This window comes from Corella eumyota, chromosome 7 (genome assembly GCF_963082875.1).
Source record: "Corella eumyota chromosome 7, kaCorEumy4.1, whole genome shotgun sequence".
In the NCBI taxonomy this organism is placed as follows: Eukaryota; Metazoa; Chordata; class Ascidiacea; order Phlebobranchia; family Corellidae; genus Corella; species Corella eumyota.
The window spans coordinates 4,478,180-4,502,698 of NC_137496.1; the positions used below are offsets into that span (position 1 = coordinate 4,478,180).

At 33.4% G+C, this 24,519-nt stretch overlaps 5 protein-coding genes and 3 pseudogenes across 5 annotated transcripts; 3 read left to right on the plus strand and 5 right to left on the minus strand.

The window, feature by feature from the left end:
- Positions 1–314: 314 nt before the first annotated feature.
- On the minus strand, positions 315–3,347 carry LOC145759740 (cationic amino acid transporter 4-like; annotated as a pseudogene).
- Positions 3,348–4,030: 683 nt separating this feature from the next.
- On the plus strand, positions 4,031–7,178 carry LOC145759350 (cationic amino acid transporter 4-like). Its single transcript, XM_082573158.1, has 10 exons — positions 4,031–4,168; positions 4,295–4,471; positions 4,757–4,901; positions 5,081–5,292; positions 5,366–5,531; positions 5,597–5,894; positions 5,958–6,124; positions 6,205–6,682; positions 6,759–6,867; positions 6,928–7,178. The coding sequence occupies exons 1-10, from the start codon at positions 4,078–4,080 to the stop codon at positions 6,984–6,986; spliced, it is 1,902 nt and encodes a 633-aa protein (XP_082429284.1). The 5' UTR covers positions 4,031–4,077; the 3' UTR covers positions 6,987–7,178.
- Positions 7,179–7,567: 389 nt separating this feature from the next.
- LOC145759741 (cationic amino acid transporter 4-like) lies at positions 7,568–10,249 on the plus strand. Its single transcript, XM_082573588.1, has 10 exons — positions 7,568–7,625; positions 7,747–7,923; positions 8,041–8,185; positions 8,362–8,573; positions 8,647–8,812; positions 8,873–9,170; positions 9,231–9,397; positions 9,467–9,944; positions 10,022–10,130; positions 10,191–10,249. The coding sequence occupies exons 1-10, from the start codon at positions 7,613–7,615 to the stop codon at positions 10,247–10,249; spliced, it is 1,824 nt and encodes a 607-aa protein (XP_082429714.1). The 5' UTR covers positions 7,568–7,612.
- A 1,080-nt stretch (positions 10,250–11,329) lies between these two features.
- Positions 11,330–19,120, plus strand: LOC145760067 (uncharacterized). Its single transcript, XM_082573931.1, has 15 exons — positions 11,330–11,656; positions 11,965–12,142; positions 12,213–12,370; positions 12,806–13,423; positions 13,722–13,885; positions 14,189–14,316; positions 14,443–14,651; positions 14,785–14,991; positions 15,363–15,513; positions 15,581–15,675; positions 15,736–15,865; positions 15,952–16,261; positions 16,423–16,526; positions 16,601–16,726; positions 17,480–19,120. The coding sequence occupies exons 1-15, from the start codon at positions 11,385–11,387 to the stop codon at positions 17,948–17,950; spliced, it is 3,321 nt and encodes a 1,106-aa protein (XP_082430057.1). The 5' UTR covers positions 11,330–11,384; the 3' UTR covers positions 17,951–19,120.
- On the minus strand, positions 18,223–18,901 carry LOC145759742 (dehydrogenase/reductase SDR family member 11-like; annotated as a pseudogene).
- Positions 19,121–19,315: 195 nt separating the features above from the next.
- Positions 19,316–21,360, minus strand: LOC145759744 (dehydrogenase/reductase SDR family member 11 pseudogene; annotated as a pseudogene).
- Positions 21,361–21,433: 73 nt separating this feature from the next.
- Positions 21,434–22,728, minus strand: LOC145759287 (dehydrogenase/reductase SDR family member 11-like). The gene is made up of 3 exons (XM_082573082.1): positions 22,352–22,728; positions 21,893–22,167; positions 21,434–21,818 (listed from the first exon to the last, which is right to left on the minus strand). The coding sequence occupies exons 1-3, from the start codon at positions 22,667–22,669 to the stop codon at positions 21,665–21,667; spliced, it is 747 nt and encodes a 248-aa protein (XP_082429208.1). The 5' UTR covers positions 22,670–22,728; the 3' UTR covers positions 21,434–21,664.
- Positions 22,729–23,150: 422 nt separating this feature from the next.
- On the minus strand, positions 23,151–24,161 carry LOC145759845 (dehydrogenase/reductase SDR family member 11-like). The gene is made up of 3 exons (XM_082573697.1): positions 23,844–24,161; positions 23,505–23,776; positions 23,151–23,283 (listed from the first exon to the last, which is right to left on the minus strand). The coding sequence occupies exons 1-3, from the start codon at positions 24,159–24,161 to the stop codon at positions 23,151–23,153; spliced, it is 723 nt and encodes a 240-aa protein (XP_082429823.1).
- Positions 24,162–24,519: the final 358 nt, after the last annotated feature.

Below are 24,519 nucleotides of genomic sequence, written 5' to 3' on the forward strand. Positions count from 1 at the left end.
TCGTAAAATAAACACGGGCTACTATGGTTTAAAAACGTTACGATATACCAGCATTTTAAGGTTTCGTTTGTATTTCAGTGAGTAGATAAAAAAGTCAACGAAAACAACTGACTTCACACATTTTTCATTGATGCATTAAGCTTTAATAAAAAAAGATAATACTTGTTTGTACATTTTTTTTACCTAAGTCTTTGTAGCGGTTTAAAAAAAATTATTTCTTGAAAAGGAACTTTATGTATATTTATGACCTTAAACAAGGCAAGTGGTTTGTTTAGTTTACCTTTTAACGTTACCCAAATTTGAATCAAGATGAATTATTCCTTTTTGCGTTCTTTACTATGAAAATATCCATAACCTCCATATAAAAGAAAACCTAAAAAAATGTATTATAAACTTAAAGAATTTTTTTGCAAAATGTTAACTTATTCTCAAATATATTTACCTACGGAAGACCATATTGCAATTCTGATCCAAGTAAACCCACTTAGTTTAAGCATCAATAAGATATTGATATTTATGCTTATGAACGGCAAAATAGGCACAAAAGGAACCTTTGGACAAATAGAAAACAATATTACACTCAAACAACAAAATATCCCAATATATAAGCAATCTTCTTACCTTATACGAATCAAAGTCTTTATCTTGTTTAAAAAGATATAGTGAAAGAATACAAACTAATGCAACGCTATAACACGCGCAGATCAAGAAGATGTGCCAAGCTTGATAATCCTGACCAAAAACTGATAGCGCACAAGCAGTAAATGAAAACACAACAGATGCAATCAGAATGTAATATGCCAAAGCACCGTTTTTGTAACTTCTTGTCCATAGTAAATATTTTCCAAATGACGAGTCCATAAATCGCTGTTTAATCTGTCCTGGTGATTCCTTATTGTGTTTTGATTCAACTAGGCAAGTATATTCGCTTCTGCTTGATGGGGTTTCTTGGCTTGCAATGATCTTTGAACCTTGGTTAGAGCTATTGGAAACTGTCTTGAGGTCAAGTGTATCAGATAAACTAAACAAAATATATATTTGTTGAACTGACAACGTATTAATGATCAAGTAATTTTGTCGAAGTTATTTACTTGTATAAAACGTCAGGTTGAAATCTTATTTTAATGACCGAAATAGATACAGCAGTGACTGCTAACAATTGACCAACAGAAATAAACTCGACCAGATTTGTTAGGTCAAACAAAAGCGCAAAGAATACACAAAATAATCCACAGATAACAGATGACCAGACAGGAGCCTAAAACAAAAAATGAATTTAAATAGAACCTGTCAATAAGTAGTTGTTCTTTTACATGTTTACATACATTAGTACTTGTAACTTAATTTAACTTTTTAACCACAAAATTACTTGCAAGAATTATTAACGTTACTTACCCCAGTGACTTTATTAATTTTCGCCAGAAACTTATTCATCAACCCATCTCGTGCCATAGCAAAAACATATCTCGGCGTTACCATCATTGTAGAGATACCTGACTGCACCATTGAGGCTATCGTGCCAATTGATATAAGGTAATTCGCCCAATTCCAACCGATCTGTTGATAAGCTGTTGGAAACGGAGTATTGGCTGATATGTTGTACCATGGGACCATAAGTGTGAGTGTTCCTGACGTGCCTACGTAAGACGTCATCACGATAGATATTGAGATTAAGAGCGACAGAGCAACGTCCCTAAAAATTGAGTGCTCTTATTATATACCTTGTCGTTATAACTGTATTCTTAAAATTTGTATAACCAAGATATAAGATTAACGTCTATCCAAGATATACCTTGTTGGATTAATGGTTTCTTCTGTTACACAAGCCACGACTTCGTATCCAACATAAGCAAATATAAGGGTGGAGGCTCCGCTTATTGTCCCGGATAACCCAAATGGGAAAAACCCTCCTTTTACTTCAGTCCAATTTTTAATGTCGGCCTAATATAATCCTGTAGCTGAAAAATTTAGGTCGGGTAAATCATGTTATCAAATTTTTGTCATACAATTTGCAAACTGACAAGTATTTTTAACCCGGCCAGCTATAGCTTTCTATGCCATGTTGTATGCACAGCGTTTTGTATAAGGTATATTGGTACTTCAGTATAAGGATATTGATAACAGCTGTTTAATATACTTACTAAATAGAAACAGTATAACAATCATGTTCAAGCTAGCAAACGTGATGTTGACTTTGGATGAAGTTTTTACTCCCATTGCTACTAAAATAGTTAAGCCAATTACAATAGCGACAGCAAAAAAGTCAGGGTATGTGGCAAGCAGTCCGCCAGGCATCGGAAGATGTTTCCTTAAATAAGTTCATTGGAAAGCCGAACAACTGATCGACATATCTATGTTAAAAATAATCCTTTCAACCAACAGAAAAATAACTGATTAATCTTATTAGTTTAAATGATAAACCGCGTGGTGTAGTGTTAAGAACACTTGTTACACCACCATGAGTTCTTGGATTCAATCCCCACTGCCCTCATGCTGTAGCGGCCTTGAGTAAGGCGATATAAACTTCTGCTGAGCTAGCACTTATATTGCATAATTACCGGGAAATTAAAACTAAAATATTCCAAAATTTTGAAGGCAACTGAAGACTGAGCCGGAGTCACTGATATTACTGTATGTTTAGGTCGCGCATTCGAACCTTCCCACATCAAGGAATACACTTTCATTATATAAGTTAAGGACAATGTTAAATTGGACTAGATTTTAACTTACACACTTAGTCCTTTAGCAATTGCAGATACCATAACTGCATGTTCAATAGCAACGTTCCAACCTATAAAAAATGCCCAAGCATATATAAGTAAACTGATAAGCTGATCCAGTAACCTTATGTCGTGTCGCAAATTCTTAAAATAATGTAGCTGTTAGAAATACTTGAAAATGAACTTGAAAATTTTCTATTTTAATAAGACTTAAATTAAAGAATGATATCAGCACTATAAATAATTATAACATATTAATATAAGCTGGAACTTGTTTACCCGCATAACATATTGCAGAAAGCGTTGAAGCTATTCCGGCAAATAAATAACTTAGCAAAATACTTGGCCCTGCGATTTCCAATGTTACGGAGCCTGCCAAAATAAATAAACCTGGTCCCATCATTGAGCCAAAGGAATAAAAAGTCAGGTCCATCAAAGTGAGGCATTTCTTTAAACCTAAAAAAATATTTAAAATATTTTATTAGGCCTTGAGTTAGACTAAGCATATTGTAAATACAAAGTTTCAAAATTAATTTTTTTACCATTGTTGCCATCAAAATTTCTAAGATTTTTTTTTCGCAATAGATTAGAAATAAATTGCTTAAAACAGTTCCATATCTTTTCCATCCTTTTACATTCAGTATCTCTACTTTTTCATGAAATTAACTGTCAACATTTCTGCTGTATGGTGAATTAAGAATAACTTTTGCAAAATCATGTAAAAATATAATTTCAATAGGAAATCTTTTTACTTTTTAAGCGGAACTATTATATCCAGTAAATATAACAATCAATCATATACTTGTATTAAAATGACTCTTAAGTTTTAATGTTGCGTTTTTTAAGTGTATTTTACAAATGTGTATATAACTATAAAACTACAAAAAATGACGTGCAACCATTTAACTCTTATTTTTATATTACTGATTTCAAAATTGATTTGTGAATTCGTGTTTAAGCGCTAAAGGCTGTTAAACATAGGCTGATTATGTGTCATTGTTTTATTTGGTGCCTAGCAATTAATTTTAAATCTTGAAAAATTATATTTTTAATTAAAAAGGTTATAAACTTTTTTAGTTTAATTTATGTGTATATATTTGTATATGCGTGTTATTCCATTGAACGCGTACCATTTCCGCATATTGCATCATATAACTTGATTTAATTAGTATATAGCCTAATGAAGCTAACGCAGTGTAATTGCTTGTTATTATTAGTGAACACAGGTTGTGATTAACAAGGCTTTAGTTGTTTAGTGTTAATTTATGAACTTAAATATAGATGATTATATATTAAAACTAGATGGCAAATAAGTAAGGCTTTGTGAATGTATTAGTTATGAGTTAAAAACAACAAAATGTGTATTGGCAAAGTAGGCGATTTTTGCAAAAACTTTTGCTCAAACTTGGTGCGTAAAAAAGATGTCACATCAGATATGCTTCGAAAAGGTGAGTTGATCTCTTGTTGAATGTTTAACAAGGATAAACAATTTACAAAAAACAACAAAAATATGGTATATACTACTATAGTTACAAAATAGTAAAACTGAAGTTGAATCAATATTTTCTTAACAGATTTGAAGAGATGTCTGCATTTATCAGACTTGACGTTTTTATCCATTGGATCAATGATAGGTTCAGGACTTTATGTATTAACTGGTACTGTAGCTAGAGATATAGCTGGACCTTCTATTGTAATTAGTTATGTACTAGCAGCAGCTGCTTCTATTCTTTCGGCAGTGTGTTACGCAGGTTATTGATTACTTCCTGCTCAATTGTCTGTTAGCTTGGCGTTTTGTAGTTAGCATGTTTTGATACCATAAAGGTCGACCTTAAAATACCCGATTTTCTGCGTATTGCTTACTGTGTTTTTTTTTTGTGAAATAGGAAGCATAACATACGAAGTTCACATCTAATTATTTTTGTATTTGAACTTAACTATAATACACCAAGGATGTTGCCCTTTTGTACAAGCACATAGTTTAAATAGAGGTACTTCAAACTTTAAATAAACAAACATTCATTTTACTTTAACAGAATTTGGGGCTAGAGTACCGGTGACAGGCTCAGCTTATCAGTTTACATATATTTGTGTTGGTGAAATTTGGGCATTTGTGGTAGGTTGGAATGTTGCTTTAGAACATGCAGTTGCGGTGTCTGCAATAGCTCGTGCTTGGAGTAGGTTGGTGAACTTTTTTAAAAATCTAAAAATAATTTTTCGTGAAATATGTATTAAGGTAACATAGCCAATTCATTTATGTTAAAAGCAATAATTTCACTTGTACAATGGCTAACATATTTTGTTTGAAACTATAATTGTCCTTGTACTTGTACAATAACACAACAACTTGTTTCATGCAGTTATATTGATGCTATGTTTGGAAATCCAATCCGTGATTACTTAATAAAAGTGGTTCCTATGCCTGGTGGTTTAGTAGCAACCTACCCTGACTTTCTTGCTGCTGCTCTTGTTATTCTTATGACCATTATAGTGGCATCAGGTGTAAAGTTATCTTCCAAAGTCAACATCACTTTTGCAACGTTGAACTTGATGGTGATAGTGTTTATTTTCTGTAAGTCAACATTGATTGCTTATCTTATACTTTTCTATACCCAACATAAATGTGTACCTCAAACTCTTCTTAGGTACTGGTATGTATTTATCCAATGGCAAAAACTGGACGGACGTAAAAGGAGGGTTCTTTCCCTACGGTTGGTCAGGAACTATTAGCGGTGCTGCGACTCTTATATTTGCTTATGTTGGCTATGAGGTTGTAGCCTGTGCCTCAGAAGAAGCAGTTAATGCTAGCAGGTGATTTATCAATCAATTAATGTAGTCGGGAAAAAATTAAAATGTTTCGAAAACTTACTTTTTAGGGATGTACCGAGAGCTTTATTTATATCCGTAGGAATAGTGGTTGTTGCATACGTCAGCGCATCTGCTGCACTTACTCTTATGGTACCTTGGTATGAAATATCAGTCAATTCGCCATTTCCTTCAGCTTACGCAACACGAGGTTGGTTTTGGGCAAAATATGTAGTTTCTGTTGGTGCTTTAGCTGCTATGACAGCGGCTGTGTTATCAGCCATGCTGGTTGTACCAAGATACCTATTCGCAATGGCGAGAGATGGTTTGATATGGCCTATCTTCAAAAAAGTCAACGAAAAAACAGGGGTAAGAAAACTGTGTACAAGTCTAAATTTTGACCAGACTAGTAACGGTTTTACATAATTGTAGGTGCCAATTGTATCTACTATTATAAGCGGCACGTTTTGCCTCATTCTTACGATCGTATTCAACCTTAAAACTCTGGTTGAGTTTATTTCTATTGGACAACTTATGGCTTGTAGCTTCGTGTCTCTGTGTGTTATCAAACTTCGGTATGAACCAAACACCATATCTTGGTAAGTTTTAAAGAAACATTTTAAGTTAAAATATGACACTTTCTACAACCTACCTTCATTAACTTGGACCATTTTTTTAGCTATGAAACGTTAACTGACGAATTTAATGCAACCCTGAACTCTCCAGATACCGAGTTAAAAGATTTCGAAGTAACACAATCTTCCACTAAAACCAACGAGACAAATAATTCTAATCACAAAGAGGTTACACTTGTTTCAGAAACGCAGACAAACTATCAGACTACAAGTCATGACGTCAGCGAAACGTCATCAGAAACTGTGCCCATTAGCGGGACCATAAAACCTCGAATATTGTCATCAAAATTTGGTTATCTTTTTGTATGGACTAGTAGCTTTCGTCCAGGCAAAGTTCCGTTTGTTTCTATATTGGTCGGGCTTCTTTTTGCAACTATATCATCTATAATGTTGCTTTTTGGCACCAAATACGTTGGGCAGTGGTGGTTTATTTTACTGTTAGTACCCTTTATTTTTATTTCCGTAGCTGCTGTTATTTTTGTTACAGCGTTTACTACAGACAAATCACTGAAAACGTATAAGGTAATTTGAAAGCCAATATTTGATATTTACCAATTTTTAAATGTTAAAGATGTAACTCGACTTTTGTTTTTTGCAGGTGCCTTTAGTTCCCTTTTTACCCTACATCAGTATTATTATCAATATTATTCTTATTCTAAAGCTTGAGCCACTGACTTGGGTTCGACTGGGTATATGGTTAGCAGCAGGTGAGCACTTAAAATTTATTAGTTGATTTAATTTTAATATAATTCTGTTGTTTTATGTAGGTCTTGCCATTTATGGAGGATATGGTTACAGACACAGTGTTGCTAGAATGACTAATTGATGTTTTTTTTATATACTGTTTGATGGTAAAAGAGCAAAATAAATTTCAAAATATGCGATTTGCTGTATATCACAAAAAATGTTTTGTTTTCAATAATATTTAAAAAAAAAAACTAAAGATTTTTTTAAAAGCTGTATAAGCTTAAAAATGTTTTTAAATGTGCTGTAATACTGTAAAATATTTGTGGAAGAAAACGACAATTTTCTTTAGTTATATATTAACACTAAGATATAATTAACTATTTTTTTAATAATTTAAAACAAAATTTATGCCCCAAATTAACCTGGTATTATTTTATCTTTTTATTTTAAAACAAATATCGTTTCCGCATGTTGTATCATAAAATCTAATTTAATTCGTACATGATTGAGTATATTATTGCTTGTTATTAATAGTTAACAAGGGATGTTATTAACTTACCGGGACTTATTATAGTTGTATTGTATACATTTAAAAAGTTCTTAATTGTGTAAATACTAAACATGGATAGTAAATAAGTTAAGATTAGTACTGTAACGTTGTTATGAGTAAAAGTTAAATAAGGCAAGATGTGTACTGGTAAAATTAATGAATTTTGCCAAAACATTTGCTCAAATTTGGTCCATAAAAAGGATGTTACATCAGATATGCTCAAAAAGGGTCAGTTGATGTGCATTCATTAACTTAAACTCACAATACCAGTTAAATATTTAAATCAAATAGGCCTACTACATTTACACAATATCGTGTGATTAAATTATAATAAATATTTTGATCACAGACTTAAAGAGATGTCTGCATTTATCAGACCTGACGTTTTTGGCTATTGGATCAATGATAGGTTCAGGACTCTATGTATTAACTGGTACCGTTGCTAGAGATATAGCTGGCCCTTCTATTGTAATAAGTTTTGTTCTAGCAGCGGCAGCGTCTATCCTATCAGCAATGTGTTACGCAGGTTAACAAGTGCTTCCTGCTCATGTTTTGCTCGATAAACATATTGTAGTTAGCACGTTTTAAAACTATCAAGTTTAAAAGCACAACTTCGACTTAAAGTTAAAATTTACGTTGTCAGAGTTTGGGGCTAGAGTTCCGGTAACTGGATCAGCTTATCAGTTTACATATATTTGTGTGGGTGAAATTTGGGCATTCGTGGTAGGTTGGAATGTTGCTTTAGAACATGCAGTTGCGGTGTCCGCAATTTCACGTGCCTGGAGTAGGTTAGTTAAACGTTTACTTCAATTAGAAACAAGTACTTGGCATCAAGCTTAAATTTAGTTTGGTTAAAAGCTAAACTTGGCAATAATGTATATTATAATAAACTTAGTAACAATTTATTTTTAACTAAAACTTGATTCGTTCAATGTCATCAACAAATCTATCTTGTTTGATATAGTTATATTGACGCCATGTTTGGAAATCCAATCCGTGATTACTTAATAAAGGCTGCTCCTATGCCTGGTGGTTTAGTGGCAACATACCCTGACTTTCTCGCCGCTGCCTTGGTTATTCTTATGACCATAATAGTGGCTTCTGGTGTAAAGTTATCCTCCAAGGTTAACATTACTTTTGCAACCCTAAACATAACAGTGATAGTTTTTATTGTATGTAAGTATGAAGGTTTATTATTCACATAATAATAAACAATTTCAAATACGGACTTGTTTTGTTACTTTTCAAGGTACTGGTATGTACCTGTCTAATGGCAAAAACTGGACCGATGTAAAAGGAGGTTTCTTTCCATATGGTTGGTCAGGAACTATAAGCGGTGCCTCCACACTTATATTTGCTTATGCAGGGTACGAAGTTGTAGCCTGTGCTTCAGAAGAAGCAGTTAATGCAAGCAGGTGAGTAGTATATTAAACTATACAACATTACGTTGAAAAATTTATTTACATTTTTTTAAGAGATGTACCAAGGGCTTTACTTATATCCGTTGGTATAGTTGTTGCCTCTTACGTTAGCGCATCTGCTGCACTTACTCTTATGATACCTTGGTATGAAATATCAGTCAATTCGCCATTTCCCTCAGCTTACGCAACACGAGGTTGGTTTTGGGCAAAATATGTTGTTTCTGTTGGTGCCTTAGCTGCTATGACAGCGGCTGTTTTATCTTGCATGATAGTTGTACCAAGATACCTATTCGCAATGGCGAGAGATGGTTTGATATGGCCTATCTTCAAAAAAGTCAACGAAAAAACAGGGGTAAGAAAACCGGGCAAACCAATTTTTGACCGTAATAATAATGTCTTTACATATTTGTAGGTGCCAATTGTATCTACTATCATAAGCGGCACGTTTTGTCTTATTCTAACTATCGTATTCAACCTTAAAACTCTGGTTGAGTTTATTTCTATTGGACAACTCATGGCTTGTAGCTTTGTGTCTCTGTGTGTTATCAAACTACGATATGAACCTAACACCATATCTTGGTAAGTAAGTGATGGTGATAATTAGCTTAGATAACCATGAAATTTTAAACTTAAAATATGTTTTTTTAGTTACGAAACGTTAACTGACGAATTTAATGCAACCCTGAACTCTCCAGATACCGAGTTGAAAGATTTCGAGGTAACACAATCTTTTCCCAAAACCAACGAAACGAATAACTCTAACCACAGAGAGGCTACCCTTGTTTCAGAAACGCAGACAAACTACCAAACTACAAGTCATGACGTCAGCGAAACGTCATCAGAAACTCCGCCCACTAGCGGGACCATAAAACCTCAAATATTGTCATCAAAATTTGGTTATCTTTTTGTATGGACTAGTAGCTTTCGTCCTGGCAAAGTTCCGTTTGTTTCTATATTGGTCGGGCTTCTTTTTGCAACTATATCATCTATAATGTTGTTTTTTGGCACAAAATACGTTGGGCAGTGGTGGTTTATTTTACTGTTAGTCCCTTGTATTTTTATTTCCGTTGCTGCTGTTATTTTTGTTACAGCGTTTACTACAGACAAATCACTTAAAACGTATAAGGTAATTTAAAAACCAATATTTAATATTTATCAAATTTTAAGTGTTAGAGATATAACAAGACTTTCTGTTCTTTGTAGGTGCCTTTAGTTCCCTTTTTACCCTACATCAGTATTATTATCAATATTATTCTTATTCTGAAGCTCGAACCACTGACGTGGGTTCGACTGGGAATATGGTTAGCAATAGGTAAGCAAATTAAAGTTATAATGCTTATGATATATTCATATTGATGTTTATTTATTGTAGGTCTTGCCATTTATGGGGGATATGGTTACAGACACAGCGTTGCTAGAATGACTAATTAATGCCTTGGTTACAGATTGTTAAATTATTTTTTTAAACTTTGCTAAAAGTATTTTAGAAAAGTGAAATCACATACTTTGGAAAATATAAAAAAGCATGATAACCTCAAAGACGAGTTTATAAACATATCATTTCGTACATTACGATAAGTCTATCTTAAATTAAATTATACATTTGTTGTTTTTTCTGTTGTTTAATCAACAGAGATCAACTTTCTAAAAGACGCTACAAATATTCTCGAGTTACGTTTCGTTTGTTACTTTACCATTTGTTACCATTATATTTCTTCGTTTATTATTAGGGTAGACTTAAATAGGAGGTATCTCAAATTATAATGTTATCACATTGACTCTCTGTTTAAAAAAGCATGTTAGAAAGTAAAGATAAGCTTGTTAAAAAGTTTTTTTTTAGTTCATAGTTCAATTACAATCTGTTAAAATGGTCGCAATTTGGTAATAGCAAAAGCATTTAGAGTAAACATCTAATTTAGGTTGTGTTAAAATAAAAATAAATCAAAGATTTTTTTTTCTGAAAAAAAATAATATAGTTTAATATTTATATAAGTAAAATATTCAAAGCATATAAATTTTCTCAATATTAATGTGACCAAGTTTGAAAGTTGTTCACCTTCCAGTTAGCCTAAATATTTTTTAAATATTTTTTTGTTTTGGCAATTGAAAAATAAAAACTTGAAAACAAAGAACAAATATCTATTATTCGAGTTGTGTATGTCCTCCATCGAATTTGTAAGATTTAAAAAATGCGGTCCCATTGAAAGATGGCGTTAATTGAATTACTATTGTCACAAAACTATGCGGGGACACTTGAGTGACTGAATAGGGTGCTTGGAAAAATGGAAAATTATGAAAGGCACACATGAAGATTAGTAATTTAGAGTATGAGGCTCTGTGTGTTGTAATATAATTAATATATATTTTGGCAGATAAATTTAGAAGGTATTCATACTACAAGTTAATAATTTAGCGCAATTGTCAATTATTATAAGATTAATTAACTCAAGAATTATGTTTAAAAAACTTTTTACATTTTAATTCAACTCAAATTTTAAAGATTATGAATTTTTTAAATCAAATTAATTTTCTTGAAATAAAGTAAAATATTTGGCTAATTTCAAACATGGAAAATTCCCACGCTAGTGACGTCACGCCTAAAGACAAGGGTAGCCCGCATTTTCCGAAAGAAGACAGCGACTGCGTTAGCTCGGTCACTGGTTCAACTAACGATGTATTTAAAGGCCAGGTGCTGGTAGACAGGTTGCTGGTTTATTATAGCAAGTTTGAAGGCAGTAGGGACAGAGCAGGAAAGTATGCTCAGAAGTTACTGGATCTGGGTCATATCGAAAGTCTTACTAATAGCTCAAATTTTGAGGATTCGCCACACGTTTACAGGTAGGTCAACTATTTTAATGATACTAACCTTTAATTTTTGTCATTTTTATTGATGTGGAAAGGACGACTTTAAAGCCTAAACGTAACGTAATATTTAAACTTAGACCCAGCCCTGAAGAGACTTTGACAGCTTAGTATATTATTGAACATATTTCTCATTATTTTTTGTCGATTTTTTTGGATTTGCAAAAGTTATTGCTATTTATATCGCTTTACTTGAAGGTGGTAGAACTTAAAAGCAGTTTGAATAAAACCCAGGACTTTCAAAATTTTTTCAAACAACATTTTATCAACAAATATTATTTCAGATGGACGGACGTATCTCAAGTCGTGAATAAGGCGAGGGAACGGGCTTCGAGTCGCGAGCGGGCGGCCATTGCTGTGATAAGAAGGTCACGCGAGAAAAAAACAAAAGACAGAGATGTTGAAAAAGCTATCCTAAAAATCTCTATCGAAACAGAGCATTGTCAAGGTGCAGAAATCCAGGTAAAATTTTGAAATAAATTGTCATTATTTTTGTTAAAATTTTGGTTAATTTTAACGCTTCGACTTTAAGGCTAGAATAAAGGCTTCACCTATGAATGGCAACGCGACCAAAAATAGCTTCTTTGAGGCAAAGACGATTACCGCCGCAACCGAAGATTCTTTCTTCAGCGAAAAAACTACGAAGTCTTTAAGCTATGTTAACGAACCCAGAAGTAACGATATCCAAAAGTAAGTACAACAAAATATATATAAGTATATGTTATTGCATTTTGTTTAGATAAACGTGTATTTTAGCCCAAGTAGAGCAGCGTATAGAATACAGTTTTACCATGTAAGCTTATAACTGCGACCTTTTGCGCTTACCCTGCGGAGAAAAACGTCTTTACGTAAAATTTCTTGCGCCAACTAAAAAAGGCGTTTTTTTGTAAAAGCTAGCGTTAAACATGGTACTAACAGCTGTTATGTAGAATTTGAAACTTGTAATGCGTTGTTTTATATGTAGCACAGTTTAAACAGCTTTATTAATCAAATGATGCAATATAGTAGATTTTTGTTAAAGTTTGACGAACATTCCGAGTTATTTTAGTTATTTAAAAAATGTAGGTTTAACAAATGAATGATTGGGTAGAAAGTGACAAAATAATCTTCTTTAATCTTTCGCAGTGACAAGGACGAAACAACACCGATTATAACCGAGTTTAAAAGCCCTCAGAAACCGAAAGAAACTCCTGAAAAAAAGCCAGGAAGCACTCAAGAAAATACGACGGAAAAGCTAGGTAACAAAGCCAATGACGTAGACGAAAAAAATCCAGCGCAAAGTCCGCGTAAGGAGGCGTATAAACCTCCTTCGAAAACTTTGCTTAATTCGGACAAGAAAAACGAAGAACCTAAACCCGAAAAAGTAAGGTTTTCCACTTTTAAAAGCGCAACTGAGCCTGCTATTGTGCAGAAGCGTTCACCTGGGCCAGGTGTACATAATACTGACGCAATTTCAGCGGCAAGTGACAACTCAAAATTAATTGAGGGCCACTCAACGCCAAAAGCGACAGCAAAAGTGCCTACCCAAGGGGAATCACCAGATTTGAAAGAAATTCCACGCAGATCAACGTCAAAAGAAGAAAACGTCCTTGGGTCAACTTCACCCCAAAAATTTGCCCCTCGAAATACTGGAAATGGGATAAGAAACGATTTACAACACCCGGCGAGCACACAGACGTCGGAAAAGAGTATTCTGAAAGCTTCGATGCTCTACAATGGAAATCATAGACAAGATATACCCGAGTAAGTCATCTTTACGTTCTATTTTAAATACGAGTCGATAACCTACCCTACATGCTGTATTTAAATCGTCTCGCAACTCTAAACTATGCACTACTCAGTTATAATTACTTGTAGGCCTTGAATCGGACATACACATAAATGCATAGTTATGTATATCACCCACTAAGCTCCTTTATACATATAGATGAGTTTCTACATAAACCTTATGTTACGTTCAATATTAACATAACCATATATGCATTTTGTTATAGGCTACATATACTTTAGTCTTAAAACTTATTTTTTTGAACTATTTTAGAACTCCAGTACGCCCGCCACGATCAAGAGAAACAGAAGAACCTGAAACCATTGGAAGTTTCGGTACCTCAAAGTCAAAGGAACTACTTCGTGTGAACGAGAACGTTCGCAAAAAAACTCGATTCGAAGAAGTTGTTAAGGAATACGATATTCCATTAGAGGAAGGTAAATATATCATTAAAAATAAATGTTATATTAAAGTAAAGTTTCAAATAGCTAGTATAAGATTAATGTATAGATAGAAACCTCTAAAGCTAGAATTGCAGGACAATACTCCATCCTACAGTAGGCATTTTAATCGTCGTAATATGGTTGCCGCTCCTAACAAGAATTTGCCAGCGATAACTTACTAGCGCATCTTAAACAGCAGTTTTATATATATATATATATATATTGTAGGCAAATAAATGGCGTACACCGAGCTCTATTCTGTATTTATATATGTTTATGTTTTTTGATGTTTTAAAGATTACACGACATCGGAACTGCATGACAATTTTGCCGAAGAAAGTAACCAAAGCAACAGCAACATGTCGTTACACTCTTCTTCTATTCCAGATGAAAGATTTTTCCAGGAACGATACGGTTTGCCATCCGTAAGTTTTTTATGTGTTCTGTTTTTATCTTTAAATAAAGACAACTAGTTTTAGCCTATGGACTCAGTTCAGTAAGTTGTTTTAACAATATTAAAGTTTTTATTTAATGAAGCATTTTTTTGTTAGATAAGTCCCCTACCTTCTCCTGAACTTTCGCCTTGCCCCACCCCCTCTTCTCCGCAAAACGGAGGAGAGGGTCCTCCTGTTATGAAGTCGCTTTTCTGGAACAAGATCGTTATTCCTCTCGAGGATCGCAGGAAGAGAGAGAAGATTTTCTGGGAGGAAATTAAGGATTTTGAGGATTGCGTAACCTTTAACAGAGAAGAATTCGAAAAGTAAAATAAAAAAATAAAATTTGATTTTCTGGGTTTAATTTTTTGGTTAGCTATTCAATATTGCTGTGCCAATGGATAATTTGTAATTTTTAACCCTAGATTTATTCTATTTTAATTATTTTTAACTGTTTAGTTTATTTCGTCGACCCGTTCAATCACCATCTACTCCTCGCATAAAAGCTGCCGCTAAGGGTAACGATGAAAGGGGAAAAATTCTGAAAGTTTTGCCACTAGAAAGATCCAGGCAAGTCGGCATTCGAGCAAATTCGATAAGGGTGCCAGTATCAGAACTCCATGACGTCATTATTAATATGGAAGACGATAAACTAGACATTGACGCGTAAGTTTTCGTTTTTTTGTATTTTAGAATGCGTGTTTGTTATAAATGTAGGGATAGCGTGAATTAGAATTATTTATTCGGTGGTAACAATGGAATTTCTTTAACTATTTTATATCTTTTGTCCGCAAGATGATGAACCAGAGCATTTATTTTTCAAATACTTGTTCATTGAAAATAACTGCTCTGGTTTACCATCTTGCGGTCAAAAACAAGATCATAAAATCTAAAAAATCGTTGTCAACTCTTAAGTTGTTCTATTTTTGTTAAAATAATGATGTTTGCATTGTAAGCGCATGGTGGGTATAGTTTACAGCTAGTTTATATATACTATATAAGTACTTACATAATTATTAATTTCATTTCTGCGTTAGTTTGCAGGCTCTTTACGACATCCGTCCAACGCCGCAAGAACTGGACGAAATTGCTGACATTCTAAAGTTAAAGCCAAGAGGTATATTAGACAAACCCGAACAGTTTATCTTAATGCTTGCGATGATACCAAACCTCGACGAACGTTTACAGGTTAGCAGCTATATTTATGTGTAAATTTCTATATTAAACATTGCTAAAATAATTGTTTAATTTACAGTGTTGGATTTTTGCAAAGAGATTTCCTGATCAGATGATTGACATCCACAAGCAACTGATTTCAATAAACGAGGCTTGCAAGCTTATTATAAACAAGTAAGTTTCTTTTTTTTTATTAAATTTTTGCAATTTTCAAACTCATTTCTTAATTTGAAGTGATACGATACGCAAGATCTTGGAGGTAGTGTTGTTGCTTGGTAACCACATGAACAAGGGGACGCAGCGAGGCAAGGCAGACGGATACTACCTCGATATTCTTCCAAAGTTGAAAGATGTAAAATCGCAAGTAAACTTTCTCAATTTTAGTACAAGTGCCTAAAGTGAATCCTTTAAAAAAAACTTGCTACTTTAATATGTATTATTTGGATATAGGAAGGCGATAGCAATTTGCTGCATTACACAGTCAAAATGGTACGCAAACAAATGAGTATAGATGGTAGCCTAGACGAAACACAGATGACAAGCACTCCCCGCCCAGAAGATATGAGCAAACTACCAGACCAAGACTTACTTTTACGAGCTATTGCTGCTTCGTTGCCTGACATTGGCGACGAATTGGAAGCAACGGCTATCGATTTAACAGAGTGCAAAGAGCGACTTCTACCGGCCATCGAAAGAGGTTGTACAATAGAGTCTGAAGCGGAGATTTTTAAAGAGAAAATGAAGGAATTTTTGGAAAACGGTAAAACCATAATTTAGTTAATATTTTTTTATCATACGTCTCGTAGAAATGAAATCGCTAAGGGTGCGACTCGAACCCGAGACTAATTGTACAAGAAAATTAAGTAGTTATGATATAACAATCCTTGTACTATATTAAAATATACTTTGACTGTTTTTTAGCGACTACTAAGGTCCGCGATTTGGCGAAATTTTACGAGGACACATTACATATTGCTGACGAATTCCAGAAGTATTATATTCCTGAAAACACAAATGCAAACAAGGTAGATCTAAATCATGTTCACTTTAAAAATTTTAACTATTAGTTGTTCATTACCTGTATAGTTTTCTTTTATAGCAAGAAACTTTGTCGAATATGCTTCGATCTTTAACTACGTTCTGCGAGGACTTTAGAGCGCAGTGGTCTTACGAACAAAGGCTGGCGGCCAAAGAGGAATACTACAAGATAGAAAAGGGAAGAAAGGTTTGTAGTAAAACAGTTTAAAGTTTTGTCTCCAGCGGAAATGGCAAGCGTTGCAACTAAACACACGTATTTGTTGGGAAGTTTTGCTTTAAATAACGTCACATATTAAGATAACCACTGGTTAGTGTGGCAAAAATACCGTCACATATTTAGATGACCAATGGTCTGTGTGGCGACGATGACGTCACACATCAAGATGGCCAATGGTCAGTGTGGCGGTAATGACGTCACACGCCAAGATGACCAATGGTCAGTGTAGCGGTAATGACGTCTCACACCAAGATGGCTACTGGTCAGTGTGGCGGTAATGACGTCACACATCAAGATGGCTACTGGTCAGTGTGTCGGTAATGACGTCACGCATCAAGATGCCTACTGGTCAGTGTGGCAGTAATGACGTCACACATCAAGATGACCAATGATCAGTGTGACCGTAATGACGTCACACACCAATATGGCTACTTGTCAGTGTGGCTTGATGACGTCACACATAAAGATGCCCACTAGTAAATGTAGTGGAATGACGTCACACATAAAGATGCCCACTATTAAATGTAGTGGAATGACGTCACACATCAAGATGACCTTTGGTCAGTGTGGCAGTAATGACGTCATGCATCGAAGGTTCAACGACCAGTATGAAAGCGGAAAAGAAAACTTTTTCGACTTTTTTCATACGATAGTTCAACAAAATAGTCCTTTATTTTAAATTCATTATTATTTTTAAAATATGTTATTATTGTTTTGGTTTAGCAACGCCAATCGTCAATTCTCGTGAGTCGTTCGCCTTCCGCCCTAAAAGAGCGTTTCATGGAAAAGAGAAGAAGAGAGAAAAGACTCTCTGGCGAAAAGCAAGAACATTCCACAGATGCTAAGATGAAGACGTATCGAATGATTTCGATTAATCTTCCTAGAGACAGCTCCGGAGCAGAGGAACCAACCCGGAATCGGACTCCGGTACCAAAGCGAACTTACAAGTTTGAGGATCAAAATGGTCACGTGACACCGGAACGAAATTGGCCGACTGTGACTCATATAAATCCCACAAACGGTGAGTCGTCTAATTACTCCGAGAAGGCCTCTCAAAACTCTTTCCGGATTGAGCAACGGATGCACGAGCTTCACTCGAAAAGGCAGCTTAACAAAACTGAGGCAACGTCCTCTGCTATTAAACAGGCAATGCAGCAAAAAAGACAGAATCTTTTAAAATCAAAAACCTGCTAGTGGTATACCCAACAGTCCATATCTTATCACAGAAGAAATATAATATTACGATTGGCTTCTTTTACAAACAGAGCCGTTAAATACTTAGATATTAGGTCTTAAACACTCTAACGTAACTTTTCAAGTATTTCAAACAATAACTTGGGCTTTATACTTTTTTTATTGTACAAATTATTAAAATAAATTTTAGCAGATTAATTGTAACTATCACATATATGTTTAGCTTATCATTTTCAAATTTACAGTAATTAAATTATTGCTCTAATAAGCAATTAGAGGACTAATGATTGAACTGATCTAATTAATATATCATTGATATCAACATCAAGTGGCGCTGCAAGTACAGATACAACCGCATCTGCAATGTTTTCAGGTTGCAAGTGGCTATTCGCATCCCAGGCGGCTTTCGCAGATTCCTCGCCAAGTCTACAACAAAAATATTATTAAAATGTTTACTAAATACGTATGTGTTACAATTATTTAACATACTTACTCTTCCAAAATGTTGGTTTTGCTAGAGATATAATAAAGTAGAAATATAACCATGTTGTGAAGAGAACATAACAATTTGATTTTGCATATGATTAACTTCACTAAAGTAAACGATATTTTATCCGACAAATGTCCCCTTACCTCTGTTTTCCCATCTAAAAGATCAACTTTATGCATGACTCCTGCATTGTTAACACATACATGTAGAACACCAAACTTTTCTTTTATAAACTTAAACATTGCCAATATTTCTTGTTCAAATCTTACGTTACATTTTATTGGAAACATTTCTCCATGCCCGCTTCTGTTTACTTCTAATGCGTGTTCTTTAAGTTTTTCCTAGTTAAGATCACAAGCAACAACTTTCATTCCACTTTGAACTAATTTATCAGCAATTGCTTTTCCAATACCGGAAGCTGCACCAGTCACTAACGCTACTTTACCAACCCACTTATCCATAGCTTGTATATTTTTAATTTCTATACTTCAAAAGTTTAACTTGAAAATGTTTGTAGTGCGAGATTATTATAAAGCTACAACCATAATGTTGTGTAAACATATTATAAAGCTTCAGCCGTAATGTTGTGTAAACAGCCTAACCACATATTTCTAATTTCTATACTCCAAAAGTTTAACTTGAAATTTTTTTAGTGTGGATTTATTAAAAATAGGCTAGAGTCGTAATGTTGTTTAATCAGCCTATAATTAAACTGATGTTAATATTTAACAACTTGATTTTATTGCCTCAGAAAGTTACATAAAGGCCTTTAATAATAGCAACAGCTTGCAAATATTAAAATCATTTTATTAGGAATAGTTTTAAATTTTATTTTAAAGAGAATGTTATTTTATTATTTTTCATAAAGCCAGAATTTAAAATATTTCGGCAGTTGTCCGTATTCTTATTTCATTGACATCCATGTGTTGTGGCGCTTTCAGGGCAAATACTACTGCATCAGCCACCTCACTTGGTTGCAAACAAGCCTTGTCAACCTTTATCAGTTCTCTTACGTATTCATTTTTCTTTCTTTAAAAAGAAATAAAGTATATTTTGGGGGAAAATGGTAACACGAATTAAAAGCTTTGTATATGCTCTAGTCTAATTGACTTACCTATCAAATAAGTTTGTGTCAGTTAGCCCTGGTGATATTGATGTAGTTCGAATGTTACTCTTCTTCGCCCTTAGTTCTTGCCGTAACCCTTCTGTCAAAGCTGTGGTTGCAAATTTTGTAGCACAATAAACGACGACATTGGGTGCTACCTTAAGTCCCCCAATGCTGTTGATGTTTATGATATGACCATCAAGTTGTTTCATTAACGAATATGACTCTCTTGTTACAATACACAATGCAAGTATGTTAACCTCTATCATTTCAGCCCATTTCTGTAATTTAAAGAGATGGTTCGGTCGTAGAGTTTCTTTTTTAATTATGTTGAAATTTTTCCAACTTGCACGAGGATACCATTATTTTAAAAATTGGTTAAGTAGTTTTTGAGATATCGGGATTTGAAGGTAAACATTGTAAATAGGGAAAGTCCCAACGCTCGAGAGTCACGTGACGCACGACGTCATCGTCGTAAAATCATATGCTGGCAGACATAGAAAAATGACCTAAATTGTCCTCTCTGACCCGTTTGTTGTACTTTTTTAAAATTTTTTTTGCAGAAAACAAACTTAACATAAAAAGCAATATTTAGCCATATTATATAAGACATTTTTTACTTTTAAAGTATTTTTAATTAGGTAGGCCGTATTTAAAAAAATTAACAAATTATGGCTATGCTGTTAATTTTGAAAATTTACCAGCCAAAAACGCTTACAAATTCTTGCAAGAAAAAGACAGGTCAACTAAGTCTTATTAAAGCAAAGTTTACCGTTAACACAGTCTTAGTTTGGTTTAAAATAAAATTATTTCATTATTGCTAACTAATATATTGTCAAATTTTTCAAATTAGCGTATATAGTCTATATAGACAATATATACTTTTATTTTGGTTATACTATAAAAGTTATTTTAGTTATATTTTTACAAGTGTTAAGCACAAACTAAAGTTAAGAAGGGCAGCAAACACTAATATTTGGCTGGTAAATTTCCAATTGGCTGGTAAATTTCCAAAATCAACAACGTAACCTTAATTTGTTAGAATTTTTCAAATAGAGCCTACCTAATTAAAAATACTTTAAAAGTAAAAAATGTCTTATATAATATGGCTAAATATTGCTTTTTATGTTAAGTTTGTTTGCTGCAAAAATTTTTTTTAAAAAAGTACAACAAACGGGTCAGAGAGGACAAAATAAGGTCATTTTCCTATGTCTGCCAGCATATGATCTTACGACGATGACGTCGTGCGTCACGTAACTCGCGAGCGTTGGGACTTTCTCTATTTACAATATTTACTTTCAAATCCCGATATCTCAAAAACTACTTAACCAATTTTTAAAATAATGGTATCTTCGTGCAAGTTGGAAAAATTCCAACATAATTATAAAAGAAACTCTACGACCGAACCATCTCTTTAAATATAAGGCATAAGTTAAGAATTTTAAAAATAAATTTATTAACTGGATTTCAAAAAATTGAGGACAGGTCTCTACAAACCTTAGTATCTCCATCTACAAGATGAGCCTCGTACAACACTCCAGCATTATTAACACATACATGTAAAACACCAAATTTTTCTTTGATAAACTTAAACATATCCAAAATATCCGTTTCATTTCTAAGATCACACTTTATTGGAAACATTTCTCCTTGCCCGCCTTTGTTTAACTCTGATGCATGTGCTTTGAGTTTTTCCTCGCTACGAGCGCAAGCAACAACTTTCATTCCACTTCGAACTAATTTTTCGGCAATTGCTTTTCCAATACCAGAAGATGCACCAGTCACTAAAGCTACTTTTCCAACCCACCTATCCATTTAATGTATATCTTAAACGTAAATACCTGCGTATGATCATACATAAGCAATGTTTTATATGTGATTAGGAGCTTGTATGTGTTTTAAAAAGTATAAAATAAACCATTTGTAAATATTTGCCAATACTGCGGTTTGTACTTATACGCTTTAAAAGTAAACAATCAATATAGGCTAGCAAACAAACTATGTCTTTATTTTGTAAAAAGATATTTATTTTTTTCAGGTCCTTGTAAAACAATCTTAATTTTATTCCCCTTTTGTATAGATATTTATTCGTGGATTCTTGCACACATCGATTAAATGATTAAAAGATTTCTACTGTTGCTCTGACAGTAATTTCGTTGACATTCACATGAGGTGGCGCTGTCAGGGCAAATAAAACTGTTTCGGCTACATCGTTGGCGTGCAAACAGGCCTTGTCAATTTTGATCGTTTCTTTAATCACTGTGTTAGCTGTTCTAATAATATTATGGGTAAAAAATGTTACTATAGTCGCGTATTTTAATATTAGGAAATGTCTTATGTAACTTACTTGTCAAATATATTTGTGGCAGTAACCCCAGGTGAAATGGATGTGGTTCGAATATTACTTTTCTTCAGTTGAAGTTCTTGTCTTAATCCCTCAGTAATAGCCGTAATAGCAAACTTAGTTGCACTGTACAAAATAACATAGACCCCAACCTTGTGCCCGGCGGTGCTGTTAAGGGTGATAATATGGCCTTCATCATGTTCTTTCATTAAGGAATAAGATTCTCTTGTTACAATGCATGTTGCAACGATGTTAACGTCAACCATTTCCTGCCATTCCTACAGTTTAAATATAATGTATTACTTGGTATTGTTTAGTGGGCTTATTTCTTTGCAGAGTTTATTAATGAAATAGATTTGACGAATAACATATACAATATCTTTTTGGAAAGTCATAGGCCTACAATCTAACCACAACCAAATAAAAGTACAATATTTTACAAAAAACTAACTAACTACTTACCTTCGTTTCTCCATTTAGCAGATAGGCATTGTACAAAACCCCAGCATTGTTAACACATACATGTAAGACCCCAAATTTTTCTTTGATAAATTTAAACATTGACAGAATTTCTTGTTCTTTTCTTAAATCACATTTAATTGGAATCATCTCTCCATGCCCGCATTTGTTTAACTCTGATGCATGTTCTTCAAGTTTTTCTTCTCTACGAGCACAAGCAACAACTTTCATTCCACTTCGAACTAATTTGTCGACGATTGCTTTTCCAATACCAGAAGACGCACCAGTCACTAACGCTACTTTACCAACCCACTTATCCATGGTTGAGTAAACTTTCTTTTTGATCTAATTAATTTTACATATCTACATAAAAAACAGCTTGCGTTTATATTGGAATTTTATACAATAAACCACGACGTTGCAAAATTTTAATGTGTGTGTCATTATGGTTGAGTCATGCAACTTTCATAATTGCTGAAATAACACTCACTATACTATGATTAATGCAGGTCATGTTCTACACTTTATTAAACTTTATTTTGATTGATTTAATTTACTTTTTATAAAAACGTAATGTACAAACTTAATGCCAGCTTAACGTTATGGCAACTATAGCCTGCAGACATAAATTTCAAATACATTTTAGCGCTTAATATATTTATTTGAATACTTGATTATACTTTAATATTAAAAAAACGTCTTTTTTATCATTTTTCCGTTTATTAATTTTGTTACATATGCCGCCATCGTTATTTAATTTTATTAGTGCACAATATATTATCAACTTTGCAATATCTTCAATTTATTTTGTTGGTCTGATTTTTATTTCATTAACATCCATGTGTAATGGCGCCGATAATGCAAATTCAACTGCATCGGCAATATCTTCGGGTTGTAACGTAATGCCTTCAAAGTTTTTTCTACTATAGTCTCCACTGAATCTGTTAGAAAAATCCAGGTTTATGCAGTTGTCATTTATTAATATTTGCGCAGAAAATATTTGTTAACATTCAATTACTTATCTTTTTAATATTAGTAGACGAGTTTACAGAAATTTAAGATATCTATCTTGTGATTCGAACCCAAGACTTTAAATCGACTTTTTGAATGTCATTTTCTGATAACGTACTTTTAAATAGTAATAAAGGGAACTCACTTGTCCAAAATACCAGTTTTAACACATTTGGGCGAAATAGAGGTAGTTCGAATTTTACTATTTTCGGCTCTAAGTTCCTGCCTTAACCCTACAGTTAAGGCTGTTATTGCGAATTTCGTTGCTGAATGTAGCGACAGTTTAACACATACTTGATGGCCAGTCAAACTGTTAATATTAATTATGTGGCCTTCGCTCGGTTGCATTAAAGAATACGATTCCCTTGTAACTATACAATGCGCAAGAATGTTAGTTTCTATCATAGCACGCCAATCCTGTAATAAAAAAACATAAAATAAACAAATAAATATTAAAGTATTCAAAATAAAAATCAAATACTACCTCTGTTTTTCCTGCTAAAAGACTTGCTTCGTATATAACTGCTGCATTGTTAACACATACATGTAAAACACCAAACTTTTCTTTGATAAATTTAAACATTGCCAGAATTTCTTGTTCGTTTCTAACGTCACATTTTATTGGAAACATTGCTCCTTGTCCACATTTGTTTAACTCTGATGCATGTTCTTCAAGTTTTTCCTTGCTACGAGCACAAGCAACAACTTTCATTCCACTTTGAACTAATTTAACAGCTATTGCTTTTCCAATACCAGCTGATGCACCAGTCACCAACGCTACTTTACCAAACCATTTATCCATTTTTTTTAACGTTTAGTTTTTTTCTGTTAATTTAATGCATATAAAAGTTCATAAAAAATGGTATTACAAAATGATAACATACTCTACACATCTATTCGAATTTTTAACATATTGTTAAAATGCTTCCGTAATTAAATGTAACTAACATAGGAAATGAGTACAGCAACACAATTTCCTTTTGGAATTAAACAAAATGTTTTTAACAGCTTATTTAGTGTAAATTATCTTTTTAATATTTAAATTAAAAAAGGTCAAATTTCTAATATATTGTCAAAATGCATTTAAATTTAAATTTAAATAAAAAGGAAAGGACGCGCAAAGGCAGAATTGTTTTTAAATATATCAAATTTCAACTTCA

What these genes read in the sequence shown, in the direction of transcription:
- LOC145760067 (XM_082573931.1), top strand. Translation starts at nt 11,385, where the DNA reads ATGGAAAATTCCCACGCTAGTGACGTCACGCCTAAAGACAAGGGTAGC. An exon ending in GATTCGCCACACGTTTACAG is followed by an intron (nt 11,657 to 11,964) that starts GTAGGTCAACTA and finishes ATATTATTTCAG; the next exon opens with ATGGACGGACGTATCTCAAG. An exon ending in AGATAGAAAAGGGAAGAAAG is followed by an intron (nt 16,727 to 17,479) that starts GTTTGTAGTAAA and finishes GTTTTGGTTTAG; the next exon opens with CAACGCCAATCGTCAATTCT.
- LOC145759287 (XM_082573082.1), bottom strand. Translation starts at nt 22,669, where the DNA reads ATGGATAAGTGGGTTGGTAAAGTAGCGTTAGTGACTGGTGCGTCTTCT. An exon ending in TGCTAAATGGAGAAACGAAG is followed by an intron (nt 22,168 to 22,351) that starts GTAAGTAGTTAG and finishes TTTAAACTGTAG; the next exon opens with GAATGGCAGGAAATGGTTGA. An exon ending in GCCACAAATATATTTGACAA is followed by an intron (nt 21,819 to 21,892) that starts GTAAGTTACATA and finishes TAATATTATTAG; the next exon opens with AACAGCTAACACAGTGATTA.
- LOC145759741 (XM_082573588.1), top strand. An exon ending in ATCAGCAATGTGTTACGCAG is followed by an intron (nt 7,924 to 8,040) that starts GTTAACAAGTGC and finishes TTACGTTGTCAG; the next exon opens with AGTTTGGGGCTAGAGTTCCG. An exon ending in ATTTCACGTGCCTGGAGTAG is followed by an intron (nt 8,186 to 8,361) that starts GTTAGTTAAACG and finishes TGTTTGATATAG; the next exon opens with TTATATTGACGCCATGTTTG.
- LOC145759350 (XM_082573158.1), top strand. Translation starts at nt 4,078, where the DNA reads ATGTGTATTGGCAAAGTAGGCGATTTTTGCAAAAACTTTTGCTCAAAC. An exon ending in AAGTCAACGAAAAAACAGGG is followed by an intron (nt 5,895 to 5,957) that starts GTAAGAAAACTG and finishes ACATAATTGTAG; the next exon opens with GTGCCAATTGTATCTACTAT. An exon ending in GGGTATATGGTTAGCAGCAG is followed by an intron (nt 6,868 to 6,927) that starts GTGAGCACTTAA and finishes TGTTTTATGTAG; the next exon opens with GTCTTGCCATTTATGGAGGA.
- LOC145759845 (XM_082573697.1), bottom strand. Translation starts at nt 24,161, where the DNA reads ATGGATAAATGGTTTGGTAAAGTAGCGTTGGTGACTGGTGCATCAGCT. An exon ending in TTTTAGCAGGAAAAACAGAG is followed by an intron (nt 23,777 to 23,843) that starts GTAGTATTTGAT and finishes TTTTTATTACAG; the next exon opens with GATTGGCGTGCTATGATAGA. An exon ending in AAAACTGGTATTTTGGACAA is followed by an intron (nt 23,284 to 23,504) that starts GTGAGTTCCCTT and finishes TAACAGATTCAG; the next exon opens with TGGAGACTATAGTAGAAAAA.